The sequence below is a fragment of the Ovis canadensis genome, chromosome 9, assembly GCF_042477335.2.
Source record: "Ovis canadensis isolate MfBH-ARS-UI-01 breed Bighorn chromosome 9, ARS-UI_OviCan_v2, whole genome shotgun sequence".
Lineage (NCBI taxonomy): Eukaryota > Metazoa > Chordata > Mammalia > Artiodactyla > Bovidae > Ovis > Ovis canadensis.
Window position 1 is genome coordinate 56576566 of NC_091253.1, and position 19751 is coordinate 56596316.

General features: G+C 39.8%; 1 protein-coding gene across 2 annotated transcripts in view; it reads right to left on the reverse strand.

Annotated features, from left to right (window-relative positions):
* SLCO5A1 (solute carrier organic anion transporter family member 5A1) overlaps positions 1-19751 on the reverse strand; it is a 151777-nt gene that overhangs the window by 43554 nt on the left and 88472 nt on the right. For both annotated transcript variants that reach the window (XM_069601035.1, XM_069601036.1), the window contains exon 5: positions 18524-18688. In XM_069601035.1, coding sequence (XP_069457136.1) covers positions 18524-18688 — 165 coding nt within the window. The remainder of the gene's footprint in view (positions 1-18523; positions 18689-19751) is intronic.

Consider the following 19751-nt stretch of genomic DNA (forward strand, 5'->3'; position numbering starts at 1 on the left):
TAAGAACGCTTTAGGTTCGGAGAACTGCAATCGTCATGCTATTGCTATTGTGAAAAAACATAATTTGCTTTCACAGGACCCAGTGTTCACCCTCAAGATAAGACCTGCCAGCATCTGTTGGGTTTAATTCTCTCTTTTCTGCTAGACTGAAAGGTTCCTGTGCATGGCAGGGACTCTATCTTTGTTATCTTCATAACTTTCTAGCAATTTCCAAGGCCTGGAAAATGCACAGGTTGAATAATTTGGTAATTTCTAATTTATTACAAAAAGTCTTCAAATGACACTCATTTTTGTTTTCAATGATTCCTTGAAATAGGCCACATCTTGTTTTACAAACAGGAAATCTCAGATTTCATTTGGGAGCTAAAATAACTTGCTAAAATCAGTTTAAAGCTGGCAGGCACAAAATATCTAGACTGAGAAAATCTCACTGTTTGTAGCAAAAGTTCAACTGCCAAATCACCACAGGTGACGAGTGCAGACTGTCGGTAACCCTCTAGCCTCTCCTACGGTGAGATCACAAGGGTGCAGACTGTTCCACTGAAGTGGATCGTTAGTACAGACAGAGCCTCAGAATTTGCGTCTTGCACATTAAAAGTTTCTTTAAATAAGTTGAAAAGTGTGTGGCTTGCAAACCTAAGACTATGAATCATTACAAAATATCACCATGAGCCATTATGGTTTCCAGGTTTGGCTGTTGTCTTTGGGGAAGTGGCGGGGAGGGGGGCAGAGGAGAAAGTGGGGTGAGATCTAGAAAAGAAGGAAGTAGGACTCACTCTCATTCACTCTCTCTTTCTCTTTCCCTCTTTCACTTCTCTTTCTGCACACATGCACACCACACACACAGACACACACATGCTGATGTTGGCCATGTGCCAGATACTGTGATACCTACTCTTTGGATAGAATTTCATCTAATTCTCAAAACCGTGTGGATTTTGAGTTGCTCTGAAAGCAGAATGTATCTGACAATCAACAGTATCTCTACCTTGTGCCATGTGCGTGTCCGTTCAGTCATGTCTGACTCTTTGCAACCCCAGGGACCGTAGCCCACCAGGCTCCTCTGTCCACGGAATTTTCCAGGCAAGAATACTGGAGTGCATTGTTTCAGGGGATCCTCCTGACCCAGGGATCAAACCCACATCTCTTGTATCTTCTGGTTTGACAGGTGGGTTCTTTACCAGCTAAGCCACAGGGGAAGTCTCACCTCGTGAGTCATAGTCTAATTATTAATAGAAGCATTTGTCTTTCATAGTAACTCAGAATCATGGAGCATCTTACAATGAATGGCATCTTAGGTTGGAAGGAATATAGTAGATTCTTTCCACATCACAGGCAAGGAAGCATCCAGTGAGTGACACAGCAGGGTAAAAAAAGTCATATTTATTTAATGTTTCCAAAGACTGTGTTTCTAATCTTATGATACAAAATAAATGTTTTCCTATCAACCAAGCCTAATTATTTTACCCGTTTTTTAAGCTTCCACTTTCCCTTGCAAATATTTTCTTATAGGAAATAAATACCAATTATTGTCAAACGGAAGAAGAAGATGAGAATAATTTTCAAGCTCAAACCTTGAAGCTAGCAAATTTTAAACGGTCTGAGACTAGACCACATAGTAAGTATACATTGCCATAAGCTACACATATACCCACATAGTATCAAAAAAAAACACAAAATAACTTTCGCTTTAGTATATTTCAATACCATCCTTATGAAAAAAATCTCAGAAATTCCTTCACAGGACCCCCCTGGTGGCCCAGTTTTTTAACCAAAACCTGTCTGCCAATGCAGGGGACATAGGTTCAATCCCTGCTACAGGAAGATCCCACGTGCCACGGGGTGGCTAAGCCCATGCGTCACCACACTCTAGAGCCTCAGAGTCGAAACTACTGAAGCCCAAACACCTAGAGCCTATGCTCTGCAACAAGAGAACCCACCGCAATGCAAGAAGCCTGTGCAGCACACCTAGAAAATAGCCCCCGCTTGCCGTAACTAGACAAAGTCTCTGTGCAGCAATAAGGACCCAGTGCAGCCATTAATTAATTGAAAAGAAATCCTTTCACAAACTATGAACAAGGCTGCATCACTAGAATTCATCAGTAATGCCTTTTTTTTTTTATAATTCGGTGGCTGTTTTTTAAGACAGAAACCAAACTCTTTCTTTCAGTCCATACTATTTCATAGCATAACATCAAGTCACATTGTATAGGGTGTTCGACTGGATTAGGAGAATCAGCCCACGTGTGATGACATGAACAGCATGTGTCAATGAAAGCTACTGGCACCTGGAGAGAAAGGACATAGGAGTTCCTGTAGGAATTCTCCTGAAGAAGGTAACCTGGCAGGGCCACAAGCCTCAAACAGGGTTGCTGCAGACAGCCCGTCTCCATTCCAGGCACCAGCAACGGAGCTCTCAGGCCACAGATTCCTCTGTCAAGGACCTGTGACGGCCACAGTGGGGCTCAGATGGGACCATCTGCAGCTCACCAACCGAGAATGCTCTGAAATCTCACGTGGCCTTGCTGAAATGATTAATAAAGGCTTACCAAGGAATGGCACACCTCTGAAAACTTAGCCCCCATCACGTTAGCATGGAGATAGCAAACCAAGCTCATACTCAGCCTCCACCGGGGATAAATAGGTCTCTTTCAACCACAATCACACTCTCTTCAATTCTGCCAACTCAGGGAAATACCATAAAGCTGGAGAGAAATATGAGAACCCCAATCTCAGGGATCCGAGGTCTTGGGAGCACTGAAGGAAAGGTAATAAATAGGGACATTCAATAGAAGAAACAAGCCCACTTTTCATTTCAGGTTTCTGCAAAGCTCTGGCTGAAATATAAAATGAAACGCCACGCTGGGTCGTGAAAGGGATTCAAAAATCAAATCAAATAAATATTTCATCCTGTATGGCTTAAAAAGCTAAGAGAGTTTTCTGCATCCAGGCAATAAAACCAGAGGGCAAAAATAACTTGATGGAATGCAAAACATCAGAGGGCTTACTTCCGTTTTTCACTGGCAAGCTTCAGGTGAAATAGCAAAAGCGTTAAACAAGTTATTGCAAAACAAGGGTGTACATTCTGTAAGGGCAATTTCACAGGAGACTAGGATCTTATGAACTTTTTCAGTGATCAAAAGAAGCCTCAAAGGAAGACCTCGGTATTAAGTTACTAGACTCAGTTTCCGTTCAGAGAAGCAAAGCCTACAGATGTGGGCCGGTGCCAAATGCAAATCCCTCTCTGGAGGCCCTGTGGGTGAGGTTCATTTTCTGTCAGCAGTTTTCAGCGTCTCCCCTGTCCATTGTTGTTCAAGTCCAGAAGCTCTTCAGCCTTCCCGTCAAGAGAGTTGATGGTTATTATACCCATGAATTGCTGAGCCACAAAACCTGGCAAAGATATCCTTCCCCTGGGAGAAGTAAACAGATTTTTCAAACTCTATTTACCCAAAATATTTTTGAGACAAACTTCTACACACCTACTTGTTAGAATGCTTTTTGCCACACAACGGCCAAGTGAAAATCTAGCTCATTAAAAACCACATTAATTCTGCAAAGGAACGAGCAGGACCAGTTTTGTTTAGTTGCTAAGTCATGTCTGGCTCTTTTTCGACCCCATGGACTGGAGCCCACCAAGCTCCTCTGTCCATGGAATTTTCCAGGCAATAATACTGGAGGGGGTTGCCATTTCCTTCTCCAGGGGATCTTCCTGACCCAGGGAAGGAACCCACATCTCCAGCATTAACAGGCAGATTCTTTACCACTGAGCCACCAGGGAAGCCCAAAGAGGACTAAAGAGGCCATTTAATAAAGATCGTCAACTCAGTAATCTAAATGCTCTGCTTTTTATTCTGTTATATTGACAGCTTCATTGAGCTATAATTCACATACCATACAACTCACCTAGTTATATAACTGTACCATTCAATGTTCTTTAGTATATTCACAGAGACATGCAACCACAATCATTTTTAGAACATGTTCATGACCCCAGAAAGAAACCCTGAACCCATTAGCCATCATGCTTATTTCCTCCCATGTCCCTTCCTCAGCCCTAGACAACCACTAAATTTGCCTGTTCTAGACCTTTCATGTAAATGGAGTCATAAAATACATCTGGCTGGCTTCTATCACTTAGCATGATGCTTACAAGGTTTGTGCATGCTATAGGATGTGTCAGTACTTCATTCTTATTTATGGCCAAATTATAATCCTTTGTACTAAGAAACTCCATTTGATTTATCCATGCATCAGTTGATGGACATTTGAAGTTGTTTCTATTTTGGGATACTATGCATAATGTTGCTATGAACATTCATGTGCAAGTTTTTATGTGGACATATGTTTTCATTTCTCTTGGATGTGTGCCCAGAGATGAAATTTCTGGATCACATAGTAATTCAATGCTTGAGGAAGTGCCAAACTGCTTCCCTAAACAGCTGCATTCATTTGACTTTCCTACTGCCAGTGTGAGTTTCCAACTGCTCCACATCTTCACCAGCATTTATTTCCACAAATAATATTTGATTACAGACATTCAGATGGGTACAAAGTGGTATCTCATTGCAATTTTGATTTGTATTTCCCTGATAACTAATAAGACTGAGCATCTGTTCATGTGGCCATTTGTACATCTTTGGAGAAATATCAATTCAGATCCTTTGTCCATTTTTAACTGCCTTATTTTTCTTTTTATCACTGAATTTTAAGAATTCTATGTAAGGGCTTCCCTGGTAGCTCAGCTGGTAAAGAATCCAGCAATGCACCCCGGTTAGATTCCTGGGTTGGAAAGATCCCCTGGAGAAGGGATAGGCTACCCACTCCAGTATTCATGAGTTTCCCTGGTGGCTCAGACGGTAAAGAGTCAGCCTGCAATGGGGGAGACCTGAGTTCGATCCCTGAGTTGAAAAGATTCCCTGGAGGAGGGCATGGCAACTCACTCCATTATTCTTGCCTGGAGAATCCCCACGGACAGAGGAGCCGGGAGGACTACAGTCCATGGGGTCACAAAGAGTCGGACACAACTGAGTGACTAAGCACACAGACATATGAGGGACACAAGTACTTTATCAGATATATGTTTTGCAAATATCTTCTCCCATCCTGTGGGTTGTTTTTTAACTTTTTTGGTGGTGTTTTTGACATAGAAAGGTTTTTAACTTTGATAAAATCTGGAAATTCCTTGGTGGTCCAGTAGTTAGAACTCTGTGCTTTTTCGGCTGAGTAACTGGTTCAATCGCTAGTCAAGGAACTAATATCATGCAAGCCACAGGGCATGGCCAAAATTTTCTTTTACTAGATAAAATTCAATTTTGGTTGCATTATCTAGTTCAAAAATCACAAAGACATAAGCTTTATAAATAAATACTAAAAATGTGATCATCTGCCACACAAGGAGCTAACTACACTGCCTCAGTGCAGCATTTGCTGTTGTTCCGTCGCTCAGTCGTGTCTGACTCTTTGTGACCCCAGGGACTGCCACACGCCAGGCTCCTCTGTCCATTACTATCTCCCGGAGTTTGCTCAGATTCACGTCCGTTGAGTTGGTGAAGCCATCCAACCATCTGCTTTTTCTTAAGTTTTGTAATCAAGAAGTCTAGGTGCTCTGACTTTGTTCTTTGTCAAGATTGTTTTGGCTATTCTAGGTCACTTGCATTTCTAAACGAATTTTAGGATCACCTTGTCAGTTTTTTCAAAGAAGCCCCCGGGAATTTTGATGAGGATTGTGCTGAATTTATTGGAGGAGTATGGCCATCCTAATAACATTGTATTCTAATTCATGCACATGAGATGTCTTTCTATCTATTTAGGTCTTCTTTAATTTTTATGGGTATTTTGTGGATTTCAGAATATAAGAATATGTTGTGGGTTTCAGAATACAAGTTTTGCACCTCTTTTTGTTAAATCTAATGAAATCTAAGTATTTCATTCTTTCCTGCTAGTATAAATGCAACTGTTTCCTTAATTTCATTTTTGTTCACTGCTAGTATATGGAAATACAACTGATGTTTGCATACAGACATACCTTGTTTTATTGCACTTTGCAGGCACTGCACTTTTTATAAATTGAAGGTTTGTGGCAACCATGAGTCAAATAAATTTATCAGCACCATTTTTCAACAGTATTTGTTCACTTTGTGTCTCTCTACATCACATTTTGATAATTCTCCCAACATTTCAAACCCTCTACCAGCAAAAAGATTATGACTTGCTGAAGGCTCAGATGATGGTCAGCATTTTTAGCTATAATAATTAAGGGATGTATATTATTTTTAGATGTGATCCTATTGCAAGTCTCCTGACTGAAGGCAGATTCTCTACCATCTGAACCACCAAGGAAGTCCTTAATAGACTCCACTCTAGTACAGTGTAAATAGAGGCTTCCCTGGTGGCTCAGACAATAAAGAATTTTCCTGCAATGCTGGAGGACCTGGATTTGATCCCTGGGTTGGGAAGATCCTTTGAAAAAGGGAATGGCAACCCACTCCATTATTCTTGCCTGGAGAATTCCATGGGTAGAGGAGCCTGGTGGGCTGGAGTCCATGGGGTTGCAAACAGTCAGACAGGAGTGAGCGACTTTCTTTTTTTTTTTTTCACACTATAAATATAATTTTTATATGCACTGAGAAACAAAAAAAAAAAAACTTTGCATGGCTTGCTTTATTGCAATATTTGCTTAACTGCAGATCCTAACCCACAATATCTCTGAGGTATTTCTCTATTAGTCTTATATCTTGCAACCTCACTAAACTCATTTATTGGTTCTAATAATTTTTAGTGTACTCAAAGATCTTTTCTATACAAGACTGGCTAATCTATGAATAAAGATAGTTTTACATCTTTCTTTCAAATCTGAATACCTTTCATTTCATTCCCTTACCCAACTTTTCTGGCTAGAATCCCCAGTGCAGTGATGAATAGAAGTGCCAAGAGCAGACATCCTGGTCTTGTTCCTGATCTTAAGGGCTACTAAGTATAATATTAGCTGTGGGTTTTTTGTAGATGCCCTTTATTGTATTGTTTTTAAACCTCCAATCATTTCAATAGTGGTTAAGTTAAAATTCATTTTTGTGTTATTTATATTTGGTATAACCCTCAGAAAGCTCATAAAAACATATAATTTTTAAAACATATATTTAATTTAATAGAAAACACTGACTGAGTATATCCTATGTTTTGGCTCTGTTCTACATTCTGAAGATACTCAGTGAATGAGCTGACAAAAAAACCCTGCCTGCACTGAGTGGATAGTCTACTGTGAGGAAAAGAGACGATAAAAAATACACCAATAACAGGAAACTGTAGTGAGTGTTGGACCATAAAACGCACCACAGAGAAAAGTGTCCAGCCTAACAAGGAAAATCAGGAGTCCTGAGAGAGGAGATGCATTTTTAAATGGGGTATACTGGATAAGGTCTCATTGACAAGGGGCCACTTGAACAAAAACCTAGAGGAAAGGAAGTGCAGCATGCAGAGAATAAATGATCACCCAATTACACACTGTTTTTATCTATCCATCAAAGTGTTTCTGAAGATAATAAGAGATCAGAACATTTTATACTTAGAAGAAAATTCAAAAATTAATGAAAATTAAAAATTCAAAAATTAACTAACTTGTTTGCTGAATGAGATAACTTAAGCCAGAAAATATAAGAACTTTGGGCAAAGCAGGGACAGTTGAGATGGAAATTGTAACCAGTATGCTACATACTGCTCTCTTTTAACCTAAAGTGCTTCTTTGTTTCAAATGACATGCATATTTCCACAGGTAATGAAATCCACAAAATAACTTTAATGTAACTTTAATGAGAGAAAACATAGCCTAGTAATCTAATGATCTTTTAGTATCTTTGAAGGATATCAAACCTACTGTTAATGAGAATTTAGGCTTCAGAGACCCATTAATGGACTTCCCTGGTGGTACAGTGGATAAAACTCTGCCTGCCAAAGCAGGGGACATGGATTTGATCCCTCCGTGAAGATTTTACATGCCTCAAGGCAGCTAAGCCTGCATGCCACAACTGCTGAGCCCATGCGCTTCAGAGCCTGTGCTCCACCACAATAAGAAGCCTGCGCACTGCAACTTGAGAAAAGCCATGAGCAGCAGTGAAGACCTGGTGCAACCAAAAGTAGAAAAATAAAATAAAATATGCAATTCCATTTTTAAAAGTCCATTAATAAATCAATTTTATAAGAACAGCCATTGAGTAGAAAGCAATAGAGAAGAAACAGATGACATGGTTCTTATGCACCTTCCTATTGCAATGACAAGCCCCACCCACCAATGAGTCTAAATCTATCAGTAAAACACTAGTCTCTTTCCCTCCCTGTTCAGACCTTATCTACTCTTGATTATGAATAATAAAATCACACATTTTTAAAACAGAGCCTCTCTTTGGAAGGCAACAATAGATCTCAAAAGCTAAAGGAATAAAAAAAAATGCAATAAATATTTTAAATTTCACCCCAAATGATACAAGTGAACCAGCAAAGGAAAAATACAGTGTAGCAACAATCAGTGCAATGTACCTTCCAACTAATAGCCAGGGGTGCTCCACCAGGTTCAAAGGTAGCCCTGGATCTTTTCACATTTTTCTTTTCACCAGAATGAAGGATATGCAAGGCACCTGGGTTTCCAGGTAGCGCAGTGATAAAGAATCCGCCTGCCAATGCAGGAGCCACAGGAGATGCAGGTTTGATTCCTAGGTAGGAAAGATGCCCTGGAGAAGGAAATGGCAACCAACTCCAGTATTCTTGCCTGGGAAATCCCATGGACAGAGGAGCCTGACAGGCTACAGTCCATGGGGTTGCAGAGTTGGACACAACTGAGCAACTGAGCACACACAGGCACACACAGGCACATGCCAAATGAAGTCGTTTTTCACTCAAAACTGGAAAGGAGGAGCTGACATCTTAGACAACTGGGTGGAAACTGAACGCAACCATTAAAGATGGAGAAGTGGAGAGAATTTTAAAAAGAAGGCAATTTAACAGGTGCAACTCAAGTTTCAGCCTGTTAGAGCAGACAAGAACATTGTGTTTTAGTATTAATATTTACTAGCATGTTTTAGAGCTTACTAACATTTTCAAAATTATTCCCATATAATATGAAATTAATTATTTGGGTGTTTTGTCTGTTATCATAGAACCACAGAATCGGAAGTTGCAGCAGAGATTGCTATATACCTCCTGATGATGACCCTTCGTTCTTAAAGGTTCTGACCCTTTAAGATGGGCTCAGAGCATCTACCATAAGGTAAAATTCTCCATTGGGCAGATATTTTATATGAACACAAAGTTTCTATTGACACCTTGTTCCAAGATTCTTGGGAATCTGATCTAAAAACAAAAACTTATCTACTATTAGCTATCAGCACTAGAATTGCACCTGACGCTTCTATGATACTTGCTGCTGCTGCTGGTAAGTTGCTTCAGTCGTGTCTGACTCTGTGCGACCCCACAGACAGCAGCCCACTAGGCTCTCCCATCCCTGGGATTCTGCAGGCAAGATCACTGAAGTAGGTTGCCATTTCCTTCTCCAATGCAGAAAAGTGAAAAGTGAAAGTGAAATTGTTCAGTCATGTCTGACTCTTAGCGACCCCATGGACTGCAGCCTACCAGGCTCCTCCATCCATGGGATTTTCCAGGCAAGAATACTGGAGTGGGTTCCATTGCCCTCTCCACTACAATACTTGAGGCAACTGTAAAGTTGCTTCCTTAATTATTTTAAACATACTCCCTAAAAATCTTCAATTATTGTGTAGAATGCTTTGCCCAGTGAAGTTAATGACTTCATTCAAAAAACAAAAGTCAAAAAAAAAAACAAAACAAAAGTCAAGTACAAATTGACAGTTTGCTGATATATATACAATATATATCTTGTAACTACGGCTATAAACCCATTGATTACATGAATAACTATCTCTAAGAACAAGGTTGAAAAAAGAACAATAACAAAAAATTTGCAATGTCACAAAAACAGATGTTCTACTGGAAAATTTTATCAAAGGATATGGACATTTACACAGCTGCTCCATAACCGAACGAGTCCACCAAATTCAGCTGCATTTCCAAAAGGGTTTGGTATATCCATAGAATATATTTCAAGAAAATTTAGGAAAGATGGAACAAAATAATATTGACCTACTGTACACAAAACAACTATACACGAATTATTCCTTGTTCAGGTAAGATAAGTATGCACCTATAATGTTTTTAAATATCTTTTTAAATCAAACAACCAACAGGAATTATGGTCATCTTTATTGCAAACAGAGATATAACAAAAATTTCAATACAATGACTTGAAAAAAAATTAACCATTAGCCTGAAATCTAATCCATCTAATAGTAATAAATGTAAGTAAGCCCATGTTCTACCCTATGGCCAATGGAAAGATACCATAACGGGAAGTTGAACCCAGCAGCAAAGCAAATTTTCTGTGGTCCATGATGAGACGGTTCAGGTTACAAAAGAACATTACTCCAACTTCTAATAATGTCAGAGCACATGTCTCATTGTTTAGTTGAAGAGAGTAAGTTATTTTCCTGTCTGTGTAGTAGTAACTATATTCTGGTTATACTTAAGGGCCAAGATATTCACTAGGTCTGGACATGACTTTTACAAGTTAGCAGCGTCTCAGAGGAAATGAGAAATTGTGGCAAGAGCTGGGTGTTAGGACAGTTTGTCTCCAGCCCCAGTTTGTCACTACCAATGAGGCCATGAATCCTTCAATTAGTGCCTGTACCTTTTATTTATCTATCAACAAAACAAGTAATATTATACTCCAGCCTCTACTTTCCTCTCCTCCTCATCTTTTTCAGTAATAATCCTGGTTCTGGGACTTCTCTGGTAGTTCAGTGGTTAAGAATCCACCTTCCAGTGCAGGGGACATAGGTTTGATCCTTGGTCAGGGAACTAAGATCCCACATGCAATGGGGCATCTAAGCCCACGAGTCACAGCTGCTAAGCCCATGTGCTTTGGAGTTTTCAAGCCACAGCTAGAGTGACCCACACACCACAGCAAAATGCCCATGTGCTAAGACCCAACAGAGCCGAATAAATACATAGTAAAATAATGACAATCCTGGTTCTCCTGTCCTATTGTGGAGAATGAAATACTTGGTAAATGGAGATGAAATCCAGGGTTGTTCTCATTATTAATATTTATGTTGCTCTTTACACTTAGTAAGTCACTTTTAAACTTTTTAAAATTTCAAAAAGCCCAGTTAAATAGCTGTGATTACACCAGCTATTAAATAGCTATGATTCGCAGCTAGTAAAACTGAGGCTAGAGAAATTAATTAACTCACCCAAGGTTACATGGTGAATAAATAGCAGAGGCAGGTCTTGAACCCATACCTATGACTCCAAAATCCATCACCTTTCTCTTCTAAGATGTTGACTCACTACAAAGTGGGTAGGGATCACCTCACTTCAGCAGGGTATGAACTTTTACAGGACCACACTCAGTAAAAATGTCTGGAGTTTTTAAAAGGAGAAATTTAATCATCAACCTACCTTACTCTTTGACAGTCCCTCCAAAAAAAAGCAAAAAGCATGGCAATTCAACATCAGTTCTGTCACAAGCACCAAAGGAGGAAAAAAAATCAGTATATCTATAAAAGAAATTTAAAGCGCCAGGAAAAGATATTACATACATCCAAAGTGAAATGGCAAGACACTAGCTTGAATGCCTAGAAAAAGAAGTTGCTCACAAAGATCAGAGGACTTTGTGTGGAGGAGACACTGGGGTGTCAGTCAGTTGCTCTTTGGTGAAAGGTGGCCTCATTAAACCCCTTATTCCAAAGATGAGACTGAGGACTGAAGAGGTTACCGTTTGTTGTTGTTTTTGTTTAGTCGATAAGTTGTGTCTGACTCTTTGGCTAACCCATGGACTGTAGCCCGCCAGGCTCCTCTGTCCATGGAATTTTCCAAGTGAGAATACTAGAGCCATTTCCTACTCCAGGGGACATTCCTGGTCCAGGGATCGAACCAGAGTCCCTTGCATCTTCTGCACTGGCAGGCGGATTCTTGACTGCTGTGCCACCTGGGAAGCCCTCATAAAGTGGGCACTGCAGTTATTACTAACAGCTACTTCCCAGCCACAGTGCTAAGCACACCATCTACATGCCCTCATTTAATCATCACAACCTGTAACTCTCATAAAAGTTAAGGAACTTGTCTGGGAACACAAGCAGCCCATTGGGGTCACTAGACTATAAGGTCCTTGAGGGTGGGATCCTTCTGTGTTCTCATCATAGTGTTTCCAGCAACTGGCACAGCGTCAGACCCATAGAAGAAGCTTTTCTGAATGTCCTTCGTTGTATTGTTTTGACTTTCAAATCATATAAATGTCTTCCATAATTTAAAAAACCAAATTTAACTTAAAAATCAAAAAATAGAAAAAAAAATAGTATTAGTCACTCAGTCCTGTCCAACTTTCTGCGACTCCATGATGGACTGCAGCCCATCAGGCTCCTCTATCCGTGGGATTCTCTAGGTAAAGCAACTGGAGTGGGTTGCCATTTATGCATATATATGGAATCTAGAAAAATGGTACTGATGAACATAGTAGAGAACAGACTTGTGGGCATAGCGAGGAAAGGAGAGGGTAGGACGAATTGGGAAAGTAGTATTGACATATACACACAATCATGTGTAAAACAGATAGCTAGTGGGAAGCTGCTAAATAACACAAGGAGCCCAGTCTGGTGCTCAGTGATGCCCAAGAGAGGCAGGATGAGGGGAGGGGAGGGAGGGATGCGATATATATATAATTATCACTGATTCTCATTGTTCTATGGCAGAAACCAACACAAAACTGTAAAGCAGCTTTCAGCCAATTAAAAAAAATTAAAATAAATTGTTTTATTTACAAATGAAAAAATAAAGAAATCCTAAAAAACTAAAAACAAATTAAAGCAAATAATTTCCACAGTATATCAGGTTGTGGCCATAACGAAACAGAGAGGAATTATTTCAGATAACTTTAGGCCACAGTATTTTGCAAATCCCTAACAGATAGCCTATGGACAGAAAGAACCACAGAGACACCTAAAACTGTGTGTCATATTCCACGGTAATAATACTGATAGATGATTTGAAACCATTATACTCAAACTCATGCTCACACACATACACATATGGATAAAGTAATTATGTAAAAGTCATTAGGAAGAAAAATTTTCAATACTAGAGCAAAAAGATGTATCAAAGAAGTGTCAACTTGTATTCTTAACAACTGAAGCAGAAATATCACATAACTTCATGATTTGCTTCCCTCTTTTTATTTAAAAAAAGAAAAGGCCTACAAACAACAGCTTGTACCAATGATCACCCCAGTGCTCAGAGGGTGACCTCCAAAGATCATTTATTCTAAAAGGAACCAGGACTCCTTGGAGAAGTGTGACTGATCACAGGTCTAGGGCAGAAAACCATAAAGATTACTGAGGTTGTTCCAAAGGATATACAGATGCTAACTTGAAGGGGCTCCCAGAGGCCAAGGACTGCACAATTGGAACATCAAAAAGAATAATGACTGCTGTGGATTAAAGCACAACAAACATATAAAAAGCCATGCATTCACTATGTTTTCTTAAATTTACTGGTCACTATACAAATTTGCTAGAATAAAATTTTTGATTCTGTTGCTGCTGCTGCTAAGTCACTTCAGTCATGTCCGACTCTATGTGACCCCATAGACAGAAGCCCACCAGGCTCCCCCCGCCCCCAGTCCCTGGGATTCTCCAGTCAACAACACTGGAGTGGGTGGCCATTTCCTTCTCCAGGTAAATAAAGCTAACGAATCACAAAAGAAATAATGGTCACTTGGAGAACTGGCCAAACAGGAGGCTGGTCGTTTGGTAAATTGATTTAGAGAAATTCAAAGAGAGAGACAGAAAGACTTCCCTGGTGGTTCAGTGGCTAAGACTCCAAGTTCCCATTGCAGGGGGCCTCGGTTCGAGCTCTGGTCAGGTAACTAGATCCTGCAAGCCACAGCTGAGATCCAGCACAGCCAAGAAATAAAAATAAATATTAAGAAAGAGAGAGAGAGAAACAGAGAAAGAAGAGAGAGAGAGAGACTGGGAGACAGAGATAGGAAAATGGATTCATGATGCATTACACCATGAATTTCCCTCCTCAGCATCTTCTGCCCATCTCCTGCCCTAGAAGGTTTCTGCCACTTTATTCCTATGATCAGGACTGAAAATAGTCACTCCATATAATTTCATTTGAATGTATTACTCCTCTTATCAGATGAGATTTAACAAAATGCCTTCGAATTGCCACTCTAAATTAGACTAACAGAAAGTTTGTTTTAAATCAGAAAATCTAACAAAACTGTTCAATGGGGATTTAAATTCAACAGGATCTTACAACATGCAAAGGTTTTACTGATCATCTATGACTGTATGCCAAATTATTTAAGATATCATTATCTCATTGAACTTCTGTTAGTAGGTTTGGGAGAGGATCGCTCACATTTTACAAATGAGGAACTGAGACAGAGCAGTTGAGTGACGTGGCTAAAATCATGCACTGAGTGAAGTGACAGATGGAATCCCAAGAGAAATCCATGAACTACCTCTGGTTGCCCACAGCAAAGAAAAAGAGATCAAAGGATGCTGGACATAGCCAAAGTTTGTGGTGATGCAACATTACTAAAAATACCCCAGTGATGAATTGCTTATTAACTATTTCCCTTGTAAGAAAATCACATGACTCTATAGGAATATAAGAATAAGTTTATTTGGTACATGTGGCCTTGGGAAAATTATTTCATCTAAGATTCTGGAGCAGGAAGAAGTCATCAAATTCATTCCAGTCCAAATTATTGTTTTCTAGATTAGAAACATACCTAGAGAGAAACACTTGACAGCCTAGTCAGTGAATTAGCAGCATGAGGGTAAATGTATTAGCCACCTTAGATACCACCATTGCCCTGCCGCAGTGGGGGGGGGGGGGGGGGGTAGGGGGTGGAGCTTCAGCAGTAAAGAATCCAACTGCCAGTGAAGGAGACTCGGGTTCAATCCCTGGTCCAGAATCCTACATGCCGAGGAGCCGGTGTATCACAACTACTGAGCCTGGGCTCTAGAGCCAGGGAGCCACGACTGCTGAAGCCCTGGTGCCCCAGAGCCCATGCTCTGCAACAAGAGAAGCCCTGCAACGAGAGGCCCAGGCACTATGAGCAGAGAGTAGTGCCTGCTTGCAAGCAAGCAGCTCCCGCTTGCTGCAGTTAGAGAAAAGCCCGTGTACCAGTGAAGACTAAGCGCAGCCAAATAAATAAATAAAGCCTGGTTAAAGCCATTTCTCCTCCATGAAACGCAACTCACACTAACCCAAAGCTTCCACTGATTTATTTAAGCAGCTTTGTCTAAACTTTTTTCATAAGCTCACTCTCTCTCTCTTCCCAGATCTATAAGAAACTTAAGGTTCAAGTTTGAGTCTTTGTATTTCCCCCTACCTGCTAACACACACACACACACACACACACACACACACACACACACACACACAGCACAGTGCCATAGTACTCAGAGTGTTCAATGACTATGCAAGGGGGCAAGTGAGCAAAAGCCAGTCTTTTGATACATGTATGGAGCCTCACCTCCACCATATAACACAACAAAATAAATTGCTATGGAGGGGGCAAGGAATTTTTTTTTAATGAAAAAAGAACTTTAACTCAAAAACTTTGTCAGAGGAGAAATTAAAACTACTTTTAGATTCACCTCCAGATACATTTCTTCATTCTCCAAGTTACTTATATGCATAGAAGGGGATTCAAATACAAAACATTTAACAAGTTCTTAAAAAATACAGATCTCTGCTTGGAGAGTAAGAAGGATTCAATCCTTACAAATTTAAAAAGTCAAGGTGAGTTTTAAAAAGAATTTTCAGTCCTGTTTAGCCATATTGTAATGACAAGCCATCCACTATTCTTAATCAGAGTATCTCTTGAAAGTGCAGAAGTTAATACTCAGTCGTGTCTGATTCTTTATGACCACTATGGACTGAAGCCCCCAGGCTCCTCTGTCCATGGGATTTCCCAGGCAAGAATACTGGAGTGGGTTGCCATTCCCTTCTCCAGGAGACTTTCTTAACTATTGTTATTTTTTATCTGTCTGGAAAGGAAGGAAAAAGTATGTGAGCTAGAAATGAAAGGCCTTTGATCAAAATACCAAAGACTACCAAACATTGTATAAACTGCATTGGTAAAGATTAAAAAACAAAAAAAAACTTGCTGTTGATGAAACCAGAGTGGCACTGGCACAGTGTGATACTGCTCCTTTAACCCAGATGTCAAAACAGAGGATGGACGAATTTCATGATTTAGTTCTTATACCCTCTTTACCCAGGTGGTCACATCCAGTGACCACTGCCTTGACCACATACCACTGTGGAACTCTGCAACCAAACACCCCCTTTATTCTATTTCTCCACAGAAGTTATCTATCTAGCCTCTGACTGGACCAGTAATTAAGAGATGGCCTTGGTCAATATACACTCAACATGCATCAGTTCCAACCCAGCTCATCACTGGACCACTGCCCAGGAGACCTTGAGATCAAAATGGTCCGTCTGGAGGCAAATGGGATGATCTAGACATCTCTGCTCCCTCGTCACTAGAATTTCCTGATATGTGCCCCGGGAAACACTGTTCATGAGAATGAATGCCTTTAAAAAAAAAAAAAAAAAAAGCCAGATTCCATGGTTAAATAAATGTGGGAGAGACCATACTCGGAACCTTCCTTTGGGAGTTCACAATGCACATTGGTATATTGCTGTTGTATAATTGCTAAGTCAAGTCTGACTGTTTTGCATCCCCATAGACTGTAGCCCACCAGGCTCTCCCTTGGGATTTCCCAGGCAAAAATACTGGAGTGGGTTGCCATTTCCTCCTCCAAGGGTTCTTAGGGTTATGAAAAGTCCAACAGCAAAGAACTCTGTAGTATTTTAATTCAGCAAGCCCTAAATTTATTTGACTATGAACCTTCTTTCCAGTAACACCTTTAATATTTAAATACAGAGTAGGAAATGCTGAGATTACATTCGACAGTTACATAGCTTCAGATCTAACTATGAGACCACTCATGGTTTCCCTATGCAAGAATTGTTGCTCAACAAAGGTTAGTGTAGGGATTTCCCTGGTGGTCCAGTGGCTAAGAATCCAGCTTCCATTGTAGGGGACGTGGGTTCAATCCCTGGTCAGGGAACTGAGATCCCACATGCCCTGGGGCAATTAAGCCCAACCATACTGTGACAAAGACCCAACACAGCCAATAATTAATCAATTTTTTTTTTTAAGACAAAGGATGAAGGTGTGCTCAGTCACTTTGGTAGTGTCCAACTCTTTGCAACTCTATGGACTGCAGCCCCCAGAGTTAGAGTAGGAATTAAACTAGAAATGTGATGTTCAGGATATCTGAAAACCAAATTACAATGTAATCTGTAAATTTTACCCTAATGTAAGGAAAACATATATTTCTTTAAAACCAACAGAAAAAAAAAAATTATAGGTGACAATTACAAGGTCCAAAGAAGTATACTCTTTATAAAAAGATTTGTTATGATGGGCCTACAACTCAATATGCATGTCTTTTTATTGGCAAAGTGAAATATGGAACAAAATGATTACTCAAATATTTCAAGTCAACTGCTCTTTCTACAAATAATATAATTTTGTTTGTTAATTTAATCCAAGCTTCCTGGGTTTGAATGTGGACATGGAGGAGAAAGTGGGAGCCAAGGCCATCTGTAAAGTTCTTGCAATTCTCCACTTAACTGCTTAAATGCACTTTATTAATAAATAAAGCCTTAGGTACAGTTATTTGATCACCTTTGAAACCACGAAGAAAATACCCAGAATATTCTATGGTACAATACACTGAAAATCCCAATATCTGAGAATTCATGTTTCCACATTACTGAGAACCCAATTTACTGTGAGAAGAAAGCTCTGATCACTGGATGCTATGGGTCCCTGTACCAAAATCTTCTAAAAATCAATTTCCTCAAACATAAAACATCACCTGAGACAAAATTTATAGATTTCCTTTCTAACTTCAAGTACCTCCAGTAATAGAATTAAAATCTGCTCACATTTATGAAGAGAAAATCCTGATACCATGAAATTGACCTCTATTTCAGATTATCAAATTTTTTCAATTAAACATTGTCAGACTCATGTCAACCCATAAAAAAATTTGTTCAGGTTTAAGTTTGAACACTTTGCCTATTTTATTCTTTCAAACTGAGACTCTTAAAAACCCAAGTATGAAAAGTTCTCCCTTTTCCAAAACACAGTTGGTAAAAATGTCACACAGTAACACAGTCTGAATCAAAGAGAAAACATTCAAAGACTTCCGCCTCCTAAAATCTGAAGGGGGAAGGTTGCTGTTCATGAACTTGAATTTTAACCCTTTAATGTTAGAACGAACTTTGTCTTCACTCATTGCACTTTAGTTTAGTGGTCAAAAAATGATCATGGTTTCAAGGAGTTCTAATGGCAGTGCCTTACCAGTGTAGATGCTGGCATTGGAAGCTGGAATACCAAACTGTGACTCGATGAACTTGGGGATGAAGGTAATGAAAGCAGTTACAATGGCACTCTCAGCTGTGTATGACAAACTCACAAAAAGGAATGTCATGTTGCTTAAGATCCTGACAGCTGCTCTTGGTAGGTCTACAAAATGACAAAAATGACAAATGAATGTTATAAACAAGGGATGGAAAAGAAAAAGAAAATTGAACTGCTTTTGAAATGAACTGGAAATAGCCATTCAGCAATACAGGAAAACCTGATGAATGATTAGAATTCGTCCCCTTTATTAAATAGACTTGGGTGGTTTTTTTTTTAATTGTTCAACTAGGATAACGAAATTTAACAAAGAAGCTAAAAACATACCCATACACAAATATCCTTCTAAGAAGGAGGCAACCTATGACTTCTGTTTCAAAAACTGCTTAGAATAAATGAACTGCATTTTTTAAATTGATTAATCAATGTTAATCTTTGTTAAGACCCTGAAGACTATTAAATGTGTAAAGTACCTGCAATATAGCCCTCAATTAACAGTTTTTGCTTCGCCCAACTAACACTTCTCTGAGTAAATGCACTTCTGAGATGCCAGCTCTCTGGCCTGACATGGCAAACACCCACAGCAGAGGAACTGGTACATGCTATCGGACATCTGTTCTTCCCGTCTCATTAAGAAACAGGAAATAATACAATTAGAAGGGTAGAAGAGATAAGGTCACCAAGTCAGATACTTCCAGGGACTCTGGATTGAGGAACAAACAGAAATGATATCTGAAGGAGCCAGACAGCCCAGAGGTGGGGCTCTGTACCTGTCCAGCTGCCTCTCAAGGAAAAGAGAAAAGTCTCACTTGAATCTAGGCATTTCTTTCACAAAAACTGTCATATATATGCTTCAAGATGCATGTTCAGTTTCATTGCAGCATGGTTTATAAAAGCAAAAATTTAGGAGAAAAAACTAAATGTCCATCAATGGTGTTGGGTTGGTGATGTTAGTTACTCAGTTGTGACCCCATGGACTGCAGCTCGGCAGGCTCTCTGTCCATGGGATTTCCCAGGCAGGAATACTGGAGTGGGTTGCCATTTCCTTCTCCAGGAGATCTTCCTCACCCAGGGATCAGACTCAGGTCTCCTGCATTGCAGGATTCTTTACTGTCTGAGCCACCAGGGAAACCCCAAATGTCCATTAGTGGGAAACATTTAAATAAAC